The sequence below is a fragment of the Ricinus communis genome, chromosome 8 (assembly GCF_019578655.1).
Source record: "Ricinus communis isolate WT05 ecotype wild-type chromosome 8, ASM1957865v1, whole genome shotgun sequence".
Classification (NCBI taxonomy): Eukaryota; Viridiplantae; Streptophyta; class Magnoliopsida; order Malpighiales; family Euphorbiaceae; genus Ricinus; species Ricinus communis.
Window position 1 is genome coordinate 18,718,785 of NC_063263.1, and position 15,662 is coordinate 18,734,446.

At 30.1% G+C, this 15,662-nt stretch overlaps 1 protein-coding gene across 1 annotated transcript; it reads left to right on the top strand.

Moving 5' to 3' along the window:
* The first annotated feature begins 6,789 nt into the window (after positions 1–6,789).
* Positions 6,790–15,521, top strand: LOC8263160 (TBC1 domain family member 22B). Its single transcript, XM_025159325.2, has 10 exons — positions 6,790–7,045; positions 7,927–8,083; positions 8,178–8,361; positions 10,807–10,877; positions 11,310–11,447; positions 11,557–11,648; positions 13,868–14,139; positions 14,595–14,680; positions 14,832–14,933; positions 15,122–15,521. The coding sequence occupies exons 1-10, from the start codon at positions 6,969–6,971 to the stop codon at positions 15,281–15,283; spliced, it is 1,341 nt and encodes a 446-aa protein (XP_025015093.2). The 5' UTR covers positions 6,790–6,968; the 3' UTR covers positions 15,284–15,521.
* The last annotated feature ends 141 nt before the right edge of the window (positions 15,522–15,662 follow it).

Genomic DNA, 15,662 nt, shown 5'->3' on the forward strand with positions numbered 1-15,662 from the left:
CTAATAAATTATTCAACATGTCACAATTTTTTAAACTATTTTTATGATCCAAATTTAAAGTTTTTATTCTTTTACTGTTTTATTAATTTTTTATTTATATATACATAGACAAAAATATATATATTATATAGAAAATAATAAGATTTATTATTAATTTGTAATAGCTATAATAATTATATTATATAATAATTTTATATTTAAATAAGTCATAAATATCATTTTCATTATTAGCATTTGAGATCACATTTAATTCTTTTATAAAAATTTATAGTTAATATATTATGAATATATCATATGTCATTTTTTCATTAGATAACAATATAACATGGATTCATAAAATTTTGCTACATAAAGTCTCATGAAAAAACTTGGCATTTGTTATATATATAGTAGCAATTTACTTGTGCTAATGCACAATTATTGATAATCTTTTGATCTAAATTTTTAATTTAAAAATATTTTATTTTAATTATAAAATATATTATATTATAAAAAGATAATTATATTTAGCTATTATTTTCTTTTAATAAACACTTAATGTTATTATTTTACTTTAAAATGTAATATTATAAAAATAATAACAAAACATAATAGATATATAGTAAATTAGTGGCAATATATAATCACTAATTCTTTTATTATATTTAGCTATCATTTTAATTTAATAAATATTTAATAATATCATTTTATTTTATTAGTATTTAATATTATAATGTATTTATGTTATCATTTTATTTAATTAGTATTTAATTTCACAATAAATTATTATATAACAACATCAAAGCAATATGTAATTTTATTGGAACTCTTTATTATATGGCTTTATAGAATGTTACCAAATGGAGTATTGTGGAAAAACTTAGCCTACTATATATATATATATATATTAAATTATAGATTATAGATTATAGATTATTTAAATTTTTTTTAAATTTTATTTTTATGCATTATATATAATTTAATTTATAATAATATTAGTCTAAAATATAATTTTTATTTTTATTTTTATGATATTTTTGCTTACATTTATATTAGTCATTTATAAAAATTATATAATATAGTCTTGTGAATTATAAGCTAAGACAAATAAACATAGGAAGTATATGTATTTATCAACTTTAGTTTTGTATTTTTTTTCATTGCACTTAATTAGTTTTAATACTTCCATATTATAATTATTTTTAAAAAATCAATTTGTTAGAATCCTTGCTATTTATTTTTTATTATTACTTTTTAATATCACATACATATAGATTGAAATATTTTTTTAATTATTATATTCGACCAATAATTTCTTAAATTCTTTTAACTGTTTTTTTATAATTCAAATTTAAAAGTTTTACTCTTTACTATTTTTTATTTAAATATATGAATATAAATATTTATTTTATTAAAAAGATAATAAGATTTATTATTAATATGTAGTAACTATGATAATTATCATGCTTACTATAATTATTCTTTAAGAGAATAATAGTTTTATATTTAAATAAGTCATAAATTTTTACTATATTTATTATCAACATTCAAGATCATATATTTAATTTTTATAAATATTATAATTAATAATTTTATAATTATATTAGTACAAAAATAAGTTTATTTTATTTTATGATAGTTTTATATTTATATTAGTCTTTTATAAAAAATCATGTAATATATTATTATAGAATTTTTATATTTTTACATGCTAAGATTAATAAACATAAGTATATATACTTATCAATTTTATTTTTTATCTGTTTTATTGCACTAATAAATTTTCATACATCCAAATAATAATTTTTTAATTAATAAGATTATTAGAATTTTTACTATTTATTTATAATTATTATTATTTTTGATATCACATTTATATATTGAAATCTTTTTTCTATTAATTATATTGGACTGATAAGTTCTTCAACATGTCACATATTTTTTTATAACCTATTTATGATCTAAATTTAAATTTTTTTATTCTCTTACTATTATATATATATATATATATAGGTTGTTAATAATTAAAAATTATGTATAATTATTAAAATATTATAGATAAGTATATTTATATATACAATAGTTATATAATGAATTTATTTTATTCTTGTAAGAAAATTTTTATTCGGTCATTAGTATTTATATTTTACTAATAGATTCATTGTTTAGATAATTTTATAAATATCTTAATTAAAATAATACGTTAAGTTATATTGTAATAAATATTTTTATTACCTAATATTAACAGAAAAATTTAAATATTAAATTCAAAGTGTCACGATTAGTATTTATATTTTATTAATAGATTGTTTAGATAATTTTATAAATATCTTAATTAAAATAATATGTTAAGTTATATTGTAATAAATATTTTGATTACCTAATATTAACAGAAAAATTTAAATATTAAATTCAAAGTGTCATGACCCGATCTGTGGGCCCGTGACCGGCACTAAGGAATAGGTAGGCGTAATGCCACCGAATCCAGTAGTAAGCCTGACACTCACTAACTTACTTAAATCTCATATGATATTACTGATGTCACAATTTATCTTAACTATTAAATCTTACATATTTAAATTCGGTTTGCCAGAAAATTAGGCAAAACCCGAAACTATATAAAATTACAACTGATAAGTCTAGTATTTCTACTGCGGAGAATCTAAGATTTTACAAGTCAAACATACCAAATCAATTACATCACCCGATGATGAAAGAGTCGGGTTGCTAGATAAGAGCTGTGTGAAGACTAACAATCACAGATATGAAAAACAGTAAAATTGAGATTGTTAGTCTCGAGAGTGAGTTAAAATTATATATCCCAAAAACAGTTGTAAACACTTCAATAACACATTTATTTAATTTAAAATAAATACTAAGTCATGCAAAAATAAACATATTATGCCATGCTTAAATAAAAATAACTTTCACTTGCTACGGGATGGAGTACCTCAGCAGAACCCTAATCCCAACACTAAACATATCGACTCTCTCTCATTCTAACAGAACTGACGTCTAAAGAGCGAAGCTCGACCAGGATCCTTAAATCCAATTCAGCCACTATAACTAGGGACTTTTACTCTGGCACACTCACTCTACTCAGCCTAGAGAGCAATGCTCGACTAGGGCAATTCCTAATTTACCTTTTTAAAATTTACAAACCTTTACCCCTTTATTGTCTGTCTCTGATTCATGTTCTACAACCGTCCCATCTCGAGTCAACACGAAACAATAAAATCGTAATGCAGAAAATGAGAAACTTATATAAATAGTGATTAAATAACTGATTAAAGTATTAAATTATGTAATCAAGATTATTCGTGAAACTTCAGCATAACATTTATAAATAGACATATGACTTTAAGTCACAACTTTGACGACCTCCTAGCTCTACTCCGATGCCTCGGGTGGAGCGAGCCGAACTGACGGATTATCTAATTACGGAAAATAATTAATCAATAACGTTGAAACATTTGACAATTAACCTTAGGTCTAGATTCCTAGAACTGACTGTCTAAAAATCTCGACTCGGGTAAATTCTATCGAAAATTCGGTAGAACCTCCCCTAAAATACAAACATTTACCCCCCGTAAAACGGGTCCAGGACCTGCTAGAAAACACTTCAAATATTCAACAATTCATTTTAATGGGAGTCGGGTCCCCAAGACTTCACTGTTTTTTCCGACTCCGCCACATATCATAATTCTCGATTAAAGGCAAGCAGTTCCACAAATAATTATTTTAACGAATAATATTTCTATTGCTCAACACAATTCAATAACATGCGATTTACCAAAGAATTCTAAAATCAACGAGCCAGAGAAATTACCGAGACGCTTGATCGCTCAGTCGACTCGCCTCCAGCCTCCGGAGTCCGATCGACGAACTAGATGCACCATCGGACTCGAAACGACGCGCTGATGATGATCCCCACTTCTGATCTTCTGATCCGATCCCCGATCATCCGAAGAGATTTACTGACGATCTCGGCCGTCGATTTTCAAATGGAGTCCGATCGCCACGAAACCGGTGCCATTGGAAAGCTTGAGCTGAGGAGAGTCCGGATATTTGCCCTTCCGATCGGTCAAAATGTCGGATGCCACCCACTTTCTCTCTCCACCGCAACTACCAACTCCGGCTACCATTTGCGATGCCGCTACTCCCAAAAGAAAAGCCCTCAACTCACCGGTCATTTTGAGACCAAAAACGCTGCCAAAGCACGCAGGAAACAGTTGGAATAGCATCAGGAAGCCACTGCCTTCTTCCTTGCACTTGCTGCCGCTCCGCCGCTCCCCAGACGACCGGCACGGACCTGATCCTTCTTCCTTCTCCCTCTCCTCTCGTCCCCGACACACCGATCCCCTTCCTCTTTTCTTTGTTTCTTTTTTTACATATCGACAATTGGTCCTTGAACCTTTCTTCATTACCATTTAGTCCCTCAACTTTTTTAATTACCGTAATTTCGTCCTACAAAATTTTTGATTAACCCTTAAACTTTTTTAATTAAGCCCCTAACTATTTAATTTGGGCCAAATTAGAATTATTGAAAATATATAATTATATATTTACTCCTTACTTTTAAATGTAAAATTACCAAAAAGCCCTTGCCGACATATATTTAATTACAAAAATACCAAACGTACAAATTTTCATTAAAACCCCATATTAATAAAATTATACTTTTAATCCTTATTCCAAAATAAATTTCCAATTTAGTCCTAATACACAATTAATTTAATTAATCAATTTGGTAAATATTTTCTAACTAAAATTTAACATCATTAGCCAATTAAAATGTCATTTTTTCCAATAATTCTTTTATAAAATATCATTTATAAATTCTTTCATAACTCTAAAATATAGAATTTAATTTATATATTCATTTGGGGAAAAAATTTGAATAACTAAAAATATAATTTATTTCTCAAAGAATTTAATTAATTAATTTCTTAAAATTAAACTAATTGGATATAGAAAATAACTCCCTTATTTGTTTAGCATTAAAATCTCCATTTAAATCATTCCAATTTAAACCAAATAAAAATAAAGTAAAATAATTTTAAATAAAAACTCATTTGTTAATTATTATTAATATTATCATTTACTAAAGGAAAAATTTCGGGTATTACACAAAGGATTAATATTGCTAAAGAAAATAGTATTAGGGATTAATGTCAAAATATAAGAGTTTGAGGATGCAAATGCTTCAAAAATTTAATAAGAAATACTCAAAAAGAATTTCCTTTCATCAACTCAATAGATTTTTCCAATCCAAGTCAATAAAAATAAAAGTGTAAAGATTAAAAATACAAAAAATTGTTAAAAGAACAAAACACTAGTCAAAAATCAATTTTCTCCATTATAAATTATACATAAAAAAGATTATAAAAATTAAAATAACGTGCTATAAGTATAATTACTTTGGTTTATGAACTTATAGTCGATAAATAAGCTGAGATTTTAATTTTTTAGAAAATATACTATATAACTAGTCGTTTATCCGTGCGTTGGACGACTGTTATTATTATTTTGATTATAAAATTAAATTGATAGATATAATTTAATAATAATATTAATTTATAATATTATTAAAAAATGGCAAACTAACTATATTTAAATGTTATTAACTTTTTAAAATTTTTATTAGTGCAATATATAAAAATTGTTTAAAATTATTTATTAATAATTTTAGTATATATAAGTTGATAGAATTAAAATTTTATTATATAATTAAAAAATTAATTTATTATTGAATATAATATTAAAAATATAGTTTAAGATGTATTTTATAGAATTAGAATTATTATCTAATTAATATATTAATTAATAAAATATTAAAATATATTTAATATACTATTTTTTAGGATAGAATTAGTATCATTATTTGATTAAGAAATTACTTATTAGTTAATATAATATATAAATATAATTAATATATTACTTTTTAGCATTAGACTTAGTGTTTAATTAGAAATATAATTTATAAATTAATAGAAAAATTATAAAATAAAATATAAACTTAAAAGTCCTACGTGTCAAAAATTAAGCATATGTGTCAAAAAAAATTTAGATTTTAGAAATTAATACATATATATATATATATATATATATATATACTAAAAATGGTTGATTCACTCCACTAAAAATATTCAATTCACAAAAAAATATTAATTTAGTTCTTGAACATGCTAAGTGTCAAACTCTATAAAAATAGCTTTTCTATTTGAGATAAAGTAAAACTATTTAATCTTATATTATTTGATCCCATTGTCCAATAAAAATAATTAGCATTATATATATTATATAAATAATAAATCTAAAAATTATTATAAAAGTATCTCAAAATTAATTTTAACAATTTATATACATATACCGGTTAAATCAATGACCTTTCCTTTATGTGTCGCAATTTGAATTTAGTCTAAAATTGAATATATTATTTAGTTATTATTTTTATTAGAAATTAGGATTAAATTTCATTATTATTGCTGTTAGAAATTAGAATTAAATATTATTGAAATGTAGAATTTTACTCTAATTTAGTAAAATTATACTCTATATATTTCTAGTAATATTATTTGATTAAAAGTTGTTAATGGAAAATACTATTTAATTATTTTTATTAGATACTAGGATTAAATTATATTAAAATAAAAATTATATCCTAATTTTCTAGAAAAAATATTTTTATATAGCGGAGATTTAATGTGAAGTTTGAGGATTAATACGATCTTTTCTCATAATTATTATGATGATAATTATGACGGACCAATTCAAATTGAATGAATTCAATTCAATTTAGCCAAATATATTCCATGTGATTTTCGTTTTGGACCAAAAACGTATTTCGACTGTTATTTTGGTCACTAAAAAGGAAACAATAAAGAGAAAGAAAAACCGAAAATAAAAGCAAAATAAAACATCACCAATCATTAGCAGAAAATTAAGAAGAAGAAGAAGAAGAAGAAGAAGCAAGAAGGAACACAGCAATGAAGAACAACCACAGCGACCACAGCGGTTGGAGTGTTGATTCGAGATTTAACCAAACTCTCAAAAATGTCCAAGGGTACGCCAATTTCTGATTCATCTTTCGATTTACAGATCTCTCTAAATTATCTTTTTTAATTCCACAGTTTGAGTTTCGATTCTTTATTTTCTTGGAAAATGAATCCATTTCCACAATGTTTACGTATGCTTAGCATTTAAGTTTCAAAAGATTCAGATTTTGCTTTCATTAGTATTCGCTTTTGTTCTCGAGACTTTCTTAGTGTTGGATTATTCAGATCTCTTAATTTAGCTTAGGAATCAGTTGATTCAGTTTTTCATCAACCAAAAGCAAAGCATTTGTTCGTAAATTATAGCATTTAAAATGCATATGTTTGTTTGTGATGAGTTTGACAGAGATCAATGTGAAAGATAACTTTGCAGCAAAATGTTTGATCTTTATGCTCAATATGCTGTTATTAAATTTGACTTGATATGCAAGAATTTGTAATTAAATTCTGTTTAGTAGAAATTCTCATGTTTGGAAACTTCATAGTTGCTAGAATCAATTCAATAAAAAAATAAGTAAAAAGATAAGGAATTTTGAAGCAAATACAATCATTCCCCAGATAACATGATCTTTCACAATTGATTCCAGCCAAGTACTTAGGTCCTTCTATGAAATGATACTGATGATCTTTCTGCGTCCCGGCTCTACTTCTTTCTCTCTGTCTGTACATGTGCAAATTCATATTTGTCCGCCCACGTGTATGTGCAGTGATATTGTGCTTGAAAAGTATTATCCTTTATCAGTTCTATAGTTAAGAAACATTTTTGACATTCTTATAGCTTAAGGCGCTCCTTTGACAACATTTTTTCCTGCTAGCTATGAATTTTATATTTTAAATTGTGATGTCTTCAAAGATGCTTTTTTTTTTCCTTATAAATCCTTTTGCAATCAAGGCTGCTTAAAGGACGCAGTATTCCTGGTAAAGTATTATTGACCAGAAAAACAGATCCGCCGGAGGACCCAAGTTTGCAAGAAAGATCTCCTAGTTTTGGGAGGAGCTTCTCAGAAAATGATGCTGGTACAAGTGATCGAATGGACATGTCGAGGGAGGTGATATAGACGATGGATACCCAGTTTGTCTGTTGAAATGTTTTCTGTACTGATTTTAATGTCGTGTTTAACGAGAATCTTATTTATCATATAGGCAGAAGCCCGGAGTACGGGCAAGCTTAATATTAGCGCAGCTACAAACAAGCTGAAACCATCAATGTCCAATATTGAGACCAAACCCAAAGACAGTCAGAAATCCCCTATGGGTGCTAGAGCTACAGATTCTGCAAGAATTATGAAATTCACTAAGGAGCTATCGGGAACAACAGTAATATTAGGTATATTTCTATGCAGTTTTTGTCTTATCCTTTATTCTTTAATTTATATTAGTGTCTTCTTGATAAAAGTTTGAATATGTGAAATTAAGATATATGTTAGGGATGCTTAGGTATGAGATGAATCTAATCTTTTTTATGAAGTTATATGTTGCCAGTTACAGTATGTTTTTTAACTGCATAATGGAAGATCAGCTTGATCTGTCAAATTAAACAATGACAAAGGCGCGGGCACATAATGATATGGTCTTTAAAGAAAACTGCATGTAGAGTTGAAAGATGAAAAAGCAGAGGTCCTTACAACACTAGAGATCAAAGTCTGAATTTTCATATGGAGTACGCTTGAAAAAGCAGGTTAGATAAAAGAAATACCGGTTGAATATGGATGAGAGTGTAATAGACCTAGTAAAATCAGTCTATTAAGATTTATTACTGGATTTAATTACTTGATGTATGGAATGTTAAGTCTTGGAAACTTAAGAAATGTAGCTGGTCAGTGGTGGTTACTAAGATTCTTGAATTTGCTGAATTAAAATCATCTTGAATTAACTAAAGTTCCATTATGCTTTTTGTACTAATCAACATAATGGAAGAGCTTTGTAAAATTCGTATCTTTTAGCTATGCTTTTTAGCATAGATTGCTGGAAAGTTAAGAAATAAACTGAAAAATAAGACTGAACTACAATGTTTAATTAGATGAAGGATCACACAAGGGAAGATGCAACACAAATTGCATGCATTAATTAGGAGCTGTAGGTAGCAGTTAGCACCACCTGGGATGACGTAGTTGTCTAAATCTTTTACTTATGATTAATGAAACCATTGTTTGAATGTCCTTTCCCTCACATGGGCCAGTATAAAACAATATGTCCAATTTGGGAATAGTAAACAAAAAAGTTGCTATTTTGTTCTCCTTCCAACCTAATACTTCCGAATAACAAAAAATCTTATTTATATGGGCTTTTTGGTCACAAACACTTCTATATTTTTCTATTTATTCCTTATGTTAACCAAATGAGCAGAGGGAAGGATATGTATCTGTCTTTCCTTTCGCCTTCTTTCTGTCTTACCATTTCCTTTTTATCTAATTCCTCCGCAACTAACCTTCAGATCAAGAAAGAATGGCGGCAATTTACTTTCTAGACTCAGATACTCTAGCTGCTGATACTCCTGGCCTTTTAGTAAAAGTGTAATTTCAAGGATGGTTAATGTGAATGTGATTTTTTAATGCTGGCTATTTTATTAAGGGAGGAAGATTTACAATTATGGAAATAATGTTTTTAGGATGTAGAACATAAGAAGAATGGTTGAGTTGATGTCATTAAGCATCTGCCAAGATGAGAAAGACGAAGACAAGAAGGAAGAGAATGATGCATGAAGAGAAAGAAGGGAGAGAGAGACTTGGGAGGCATGGATGCCCACGAATGCAAATCAACAATGAATTTCTCTTTTGTCAAAGTGTAGGAGAATAACTCATATGCTGTCATTTTACAAATACTCCTGGGAATTTCTTTGTTACGTAACTGTTAGCACTTCCAATTAGGCAATGAGACTCAACTGTGAAACACTTGTAGAAAAACCTGAAGGACTTAAAGATCAGAAAGAGTGCTTATCTATAATGACATACCAAGCCAAGATATATAATGACTTAAATTGGCTGAATTAAGGCTTATGAGAAAAGTAGTAGCTAAAGGTCTTCTTCATTAGCTGCACTGAAACAAAGAGCAATCTTGTTGCAGTAAGAAAGGATGAATATGCTAGATACTGCTACAATGAGAGAAAAGCCGAAAACATGGATCAAGATTTTGAAGTTTCATGATACAGCAAATCAAAAGGAGACTTCTGTATCTGATTTGAAGTATATGTGAAGTATCATTAGCTTATGTTTTTTATCCATGAAATTAAACTCCCAAATGCTTCCCTCTACCATCAGGTTTAGACAGTAATGTGCTAATCTGGAATACTAGGGTCTGTAAGAAACATTGCCGGTCATGCAGACTTTGCACAACTCAGAAACTCGGTTGCCAATGGAATAACCTGTGTGATTTTAAAGGACCTTAACTTTCTCATCTTCATGCAGTTTTAGATATCATTTGTTGGACTTACTGCCAACCGCTTCTTGGTAGTGCATTTATAAATGGGGTTTCTGTACTATTCTTAATTCTGTAATTCATTGGCTTGTGGTATGTTTCCACTTTTGCTTCATATAACTCATTTATGTTTATGTTCATCAACAATGGGTTGTGTTCTGCTATGCTGGTCGATGATATAAATTTCTATTTTGCAATTATGTCCTATGATTATTTTCTCATTGATGATTTTAACTTTGGTTGAGGTTTAGGTCAATCTTTACCATATGACTTTTGGTCTTATTTTAATTTCTTTTAATCTAGATAATAACACATTTCATATGCTATAATATTTTCATTTTTCTAATTGATTGTGCAGAGAGATTGCGGGAGTTAGCTTGGAGTGGTGTCCCACCATACATGCGCCCCAATGTTTGGAGGCTTCTCTTGGTAAGCTTGCCTATCTTGAATTTTCTTTCCATTTAAGACCTGATGTATGGTCTACAACCTGGAGTTTGTTTTGGTTTCTTATAATCCCACTCACAATCACAGGCACGTCAATGCACACACACTTAGAGTGTATACTGAAGACCATAATTATTAGGCATTCATGTTATTGTGATGGCAATTGACATGTTTCCTGGAGTTGAAAGCCATGCATATGCATTCTGTATACGGTGTCTCTAGTAAATCCCAATGGCTAGTGAATTTGCTAATTTTTGTTATTATAATCATTAGAAGGGATTAGCATGTATATGGGATCATTACTTCTGACTTGTGTGGCGCAACCTAAAACAGCCTCTTACAATGTTAAAGATGGCTGTTCTTCTATGAAAAATATTTTGCTTGCTTGTTGTGAATTTAAATATGAGCTGACAACAGGGATATGCACCGCCTAATTCAGATAGAAGGGAGGGGGTTTTGAGAAGGAAGCGGCTCGAGTATCTTGATTGTGTTGATCAATTTTATGACATTCCAGATACAGAACGTTCAGATGACGAGATCAATATGCTTCGCCAGGTATTGGTATTCCTGATTGAATGTGCATGCATGTTTGTTGTTGATCCCATGTCCCATGTTCTTGATATTTGCCATTACTTTCCTTTACTCTTTTTTTTTTTCTTTTCAGATTTCTGTTGATTGTCCAAGAACAGTACCTGATGTGACTTTCTTTCAGCAAGCACAAGTTCAGAAATCCTTGGAGCGCATTCTTTATACATGGTCAGATATTAATATCATCTTTCCATTCACTATTTTCAAGTATTCTGACTGTAGTCTTGCATGCAAGAGAATGATTAGATTATTCTTGTGCCTTGAACATGATGATTTGATTAATTATGGAAACTATTCTGATTTGTGTCTTCAGTTAATAATTGGTTAGACTCTCTGCTATTTTTCAAAGAAATCTTGCTCATCTTTTTCAACACTTCTAGTATAGGCAGATATTGCTGGTAGTCTTTGTTTAAGGGGATCGATTCAAATTGGTCCAGGTTAAAATAGGAAAGATAAAACTCTTACAAGTTAGATATGTTCAACTGAATCTTAGTTTTAGCTTTGAAGTAGATGTGACTAGGGAAGCTGGTAAAAGTCCCAGGTTTGAGAACTAGTTATGAAGTTATTCAACTACAATTTAAAGGATAAGGGCTCATTAAGAGAGAACCCAACAATCTCTTGAGCATATGGAACTCAAATACCTTTTTTCTGGAACTGTACTTGGTCTTTTATTGAGGAACTCTTGACAATTCTTGATTTTATAGAACTCAAAAACCTTTTATGGAGTAAATCTCAATGATCTCTTGATTTTATGTAACTCAAAAACCTTCCTCTGAAATTCTGCGTTGTCTTTTATTAAGGAACTTTACTTAAATACAACACCAGGATACTAGGAAATGGCTAGCTATACATGATAAGGAAACCATCCCTCTACTTAATAACTAACTAACATCAGGAACTACTACCCCAGAAATGAACTGAATAAAACTGCATAAAACTAAATTGAAGATAACTTCCCTTTGGGTAGTGTTCACTTCCCCGCCATTCTTGTAACCATCACCTGTAATCCGTGCACAGTTATGCCCTTGACTTGAACAACCTAGATACCTGTGATTGGGTGCATAACATGAGCTCAATCCATTCAATTTCATATCCTCATTAAATAGTGTATCCCACATTAGTCAATGCAAACTAGCATTCTAAGTACAAGATGGGCTTCTATGATTTTGTAATGTCAATTCCATAATCATTTGAGCCCGGATCTCAATGTGGACTCAGATTCGAGCATAGACTTAGACTTTAAGGATGGCAGCCATCAGAGCTTCCATAGTTCCAATATATTTTGCCTTTATATTTCTATCTGTACTACCTATAATGTTCTATTTTATAACTTGTGGAATTGTTTTGCTTTTATCTATTGATATGGTTACTGTTGTGCTACAAAACAGATGCATTAGCTGCCAGTTATGAAGGCATGGGTTTATATAAGGACTAATGACAAGTTGGCTTAGTTGTATGTATCATTAAGTGGAACAATATATAAATTGTTTCTTTCGTTTGCTGGCTATCAGTTACCAGCATATACCCATAACCATAGTGCATATGGCTATTGATGTTTTTAGAGGTGAATATGTTGACAAATTCCTCTCTGGCTAAAATCTTGGAATGGTGTTAAGTTTGTTCAAACATGTTCTATACAGGCAGTCTGGATGAAGTCCCACGTCTTGGGGCGTGATCTCTAAAGTTCTTCCAGTATAGCTGTTCCTCTGTCCCATTTTATTTCTACAAAATTACAAGAAAAATAGATTTTGTCATGTCTCATGATGATTTTGTTTGCCATATCTTCTGTGGGATTGCTCTGTGATTATGCCTTGAGTTGTCTATTTAGGGATATGGGGCAGGGGGGAACATGACAAGAGTTTTCCTTAGATAGTAGAAGACATGCAATACATTAGGTATTTAACTCAATAAGTCCAGAATCTACCACGAGAAAATGTGTAAGGTACTGATACTTGGGCATGGATATGATGTTTTGATGCTTCAAAGTTCAAACAAGGTGCAAAATCTAAGAACACGTTGAAAAACAGCCAAGTCCAACCCAGAACATGCATCCATATCCAATACTTCGTACATGACTCCATTTGATACAGTTCCTAGATATTGGGAAGAACTCTTGTATTGCTTTTGTATTTTTGGTGATACACTGAATTCTTATCCCATTTGTATGCATCACCTGCTTTTTTCATTATAACTTGCATTAAACATTCTTATTTTGGTTCCAAGATCTCGCATTTCCTGTTCCTGAAATTATGTTATTTCAACAGTAGAAAAAAAGAATTTGGTTATAATGTGTTGTATGTTGTAAATGTCCTCAGTCGAATACTTCATTGTTGTTCTAGCAGTAATCTGTTTCTCTTCAGTTGTTATGTTTCTTGAATTCTTTCCAGGGCAATTCGGCATCCTGCAAGTGGATATGTTCAGGGAATAAATGATCTTGCTACACCCTTCCTGGTTGTTTTCTTGTCAGAACACTTGGAAGGAGACATCGAGAATTGGTCCATATCTGATCTATCTCAAGATAAAATCTCTAACATAGAGGCTGATTGTTATGGGTGCCTATCAAAGTTACTAGATGGCATGCAAGACCATTACACATTTGCTCAACCAGGAATACAGAGACTTGTGTTTAAGTTGAAGGAACTGGTTAGGCGGATCGATGGTAAACACTTCCTCTTTCTTTCTTTTTTCTTTAAGAGATAGGGTCTGTATTTTGTACCCACAAGTCCAAATCCATATTATTCCTGTGTGTACCAACAGAGCCCATGAGTCCCTTACTCTCTGAGAAGTACCTCCTGTTCTCTTGGTCGAGGACCAAAAGAACATAGTTTGATTTGCTGCTATAAGAATAGCTTCTTGGAACATAGTTTGATGTGCTGCTATAAAATAGCTTCTTGGTTTCTTTCTGCCATCTGGATGTTTGTTCTTTCCTTAAGAATGCATCAGCGTTCCTAAGCTGATTTCACTAGCACATGGATTTGATGCTCACAGTATTCGCAAAATGTTACCATCACTCTTATATGCATAACCCAGCTTATAAATGAATTTATTTATGCTTTTTATGGTCAAGTATACATGTTATATCTGGTCTTTCTTTCTTTTCTTTTTGAAAACCAGAACCTGTTTCAAGGCACATGGAAGAGCAAGGGCTTGAATTTCTTCAATTTGCTTTTCGCTGGTTCAACTGTCTTTTAATACGCGAGGTTTAATTTCTCACTCTCAAATATTTTGAAATTTTGACATTTAGTTTAGAAAGTGGCCTGATTCTAAGTTTTGATTTCTAACTGAGAATTTTGGCAGTTCTTTTGCTTTTACTATTTAATTTAAAGCCATCTTACCTTTCTGTTTCATTAGATCCCTTTTCATCTTGTTACCCGCCTGTGGGACACATACCTTGCCGAAGGAGATGCATTGCCAGATTTCCTTGTGTACATATATGCCAGTTTTCTTTTAACGGTGAGAGTCATAATCACTTCTTTTTTTTGATTGATGGTAATTTACTGGGTTCTATTTTTCATGCTTGAAATGCAGTACTGCTGCAACAAATTATGCCCACCCCGACCCGCCACATTTTTTTTTTTCTTTTCTCAATAGCTGCTTGGTAGCATACAACTGATTTCTTATGATGTGTTGTACTCCTCCAGTGGTCAGATAAGCTTCAGAAACTTGATTTTCAAGAGATGGTGATGTTTCTTCAACACCTTCCAACTCAGAACTGGACACACCAAGAACTAGAGATGGTACTTTCTAGAGCATATATGTGGCACAGCATGTTCAACAGCTCCCCAAGCCACTTAGCTAGCTAGAGAGAAACTAAATTGACAGTGTCATTTCATTTTCCTCTGCGATAACTATCTGTTTTTATTTTTTGGGGTTCCTTGAAGCAGCTGCTTTATCCCATTTTTGTAGAGGTGATCAACCATTGTTGTCATACGTGTTGTGGCTTGTAATATTTTCGTATACCATTGAGTGAAGAAAAACCGAATAACTTTTGTGTAACAATTTTTGGAGTTAATGAATGGGAGTTAAGAGCATGTAACAATATGTCAATATCTTGTGAGTTTAACCAGCTGTAAATCCTTTAGTCTTTTTGCCTGGTGTGTGTTTTTATCTTTTTGTGTGAAAATATCTCAATGCTTCTGGATCATACCCTTCTTCTCGCGCCTGTTTACTGAGTTTTTCTAA

Bases quoted from the DNA above. Each gene is read 5' to 3' on its own strand.
- LOC8263160 (XM_025159325.2), top strand. From the start codon at position 6,969: ATGAAGAACAACCACAGCGACCACAGCGGTTGGAGTGTTGATTCGAGA. The intron at 8,084-8,177 runs GTGATATAGACG...TTTATCATATAG, and splicing joins GAATGGACATGTCGAGGGAG to GCAGAAGCCCGGAGTACGGG. The intron at 11,448-11,556 runs GTATTGGTATTC...TTTTCTTTTCAG, and splicing joins AGATCAATATGCTTCGCCAG to ATTTCTGTTGATTGTCCAAG.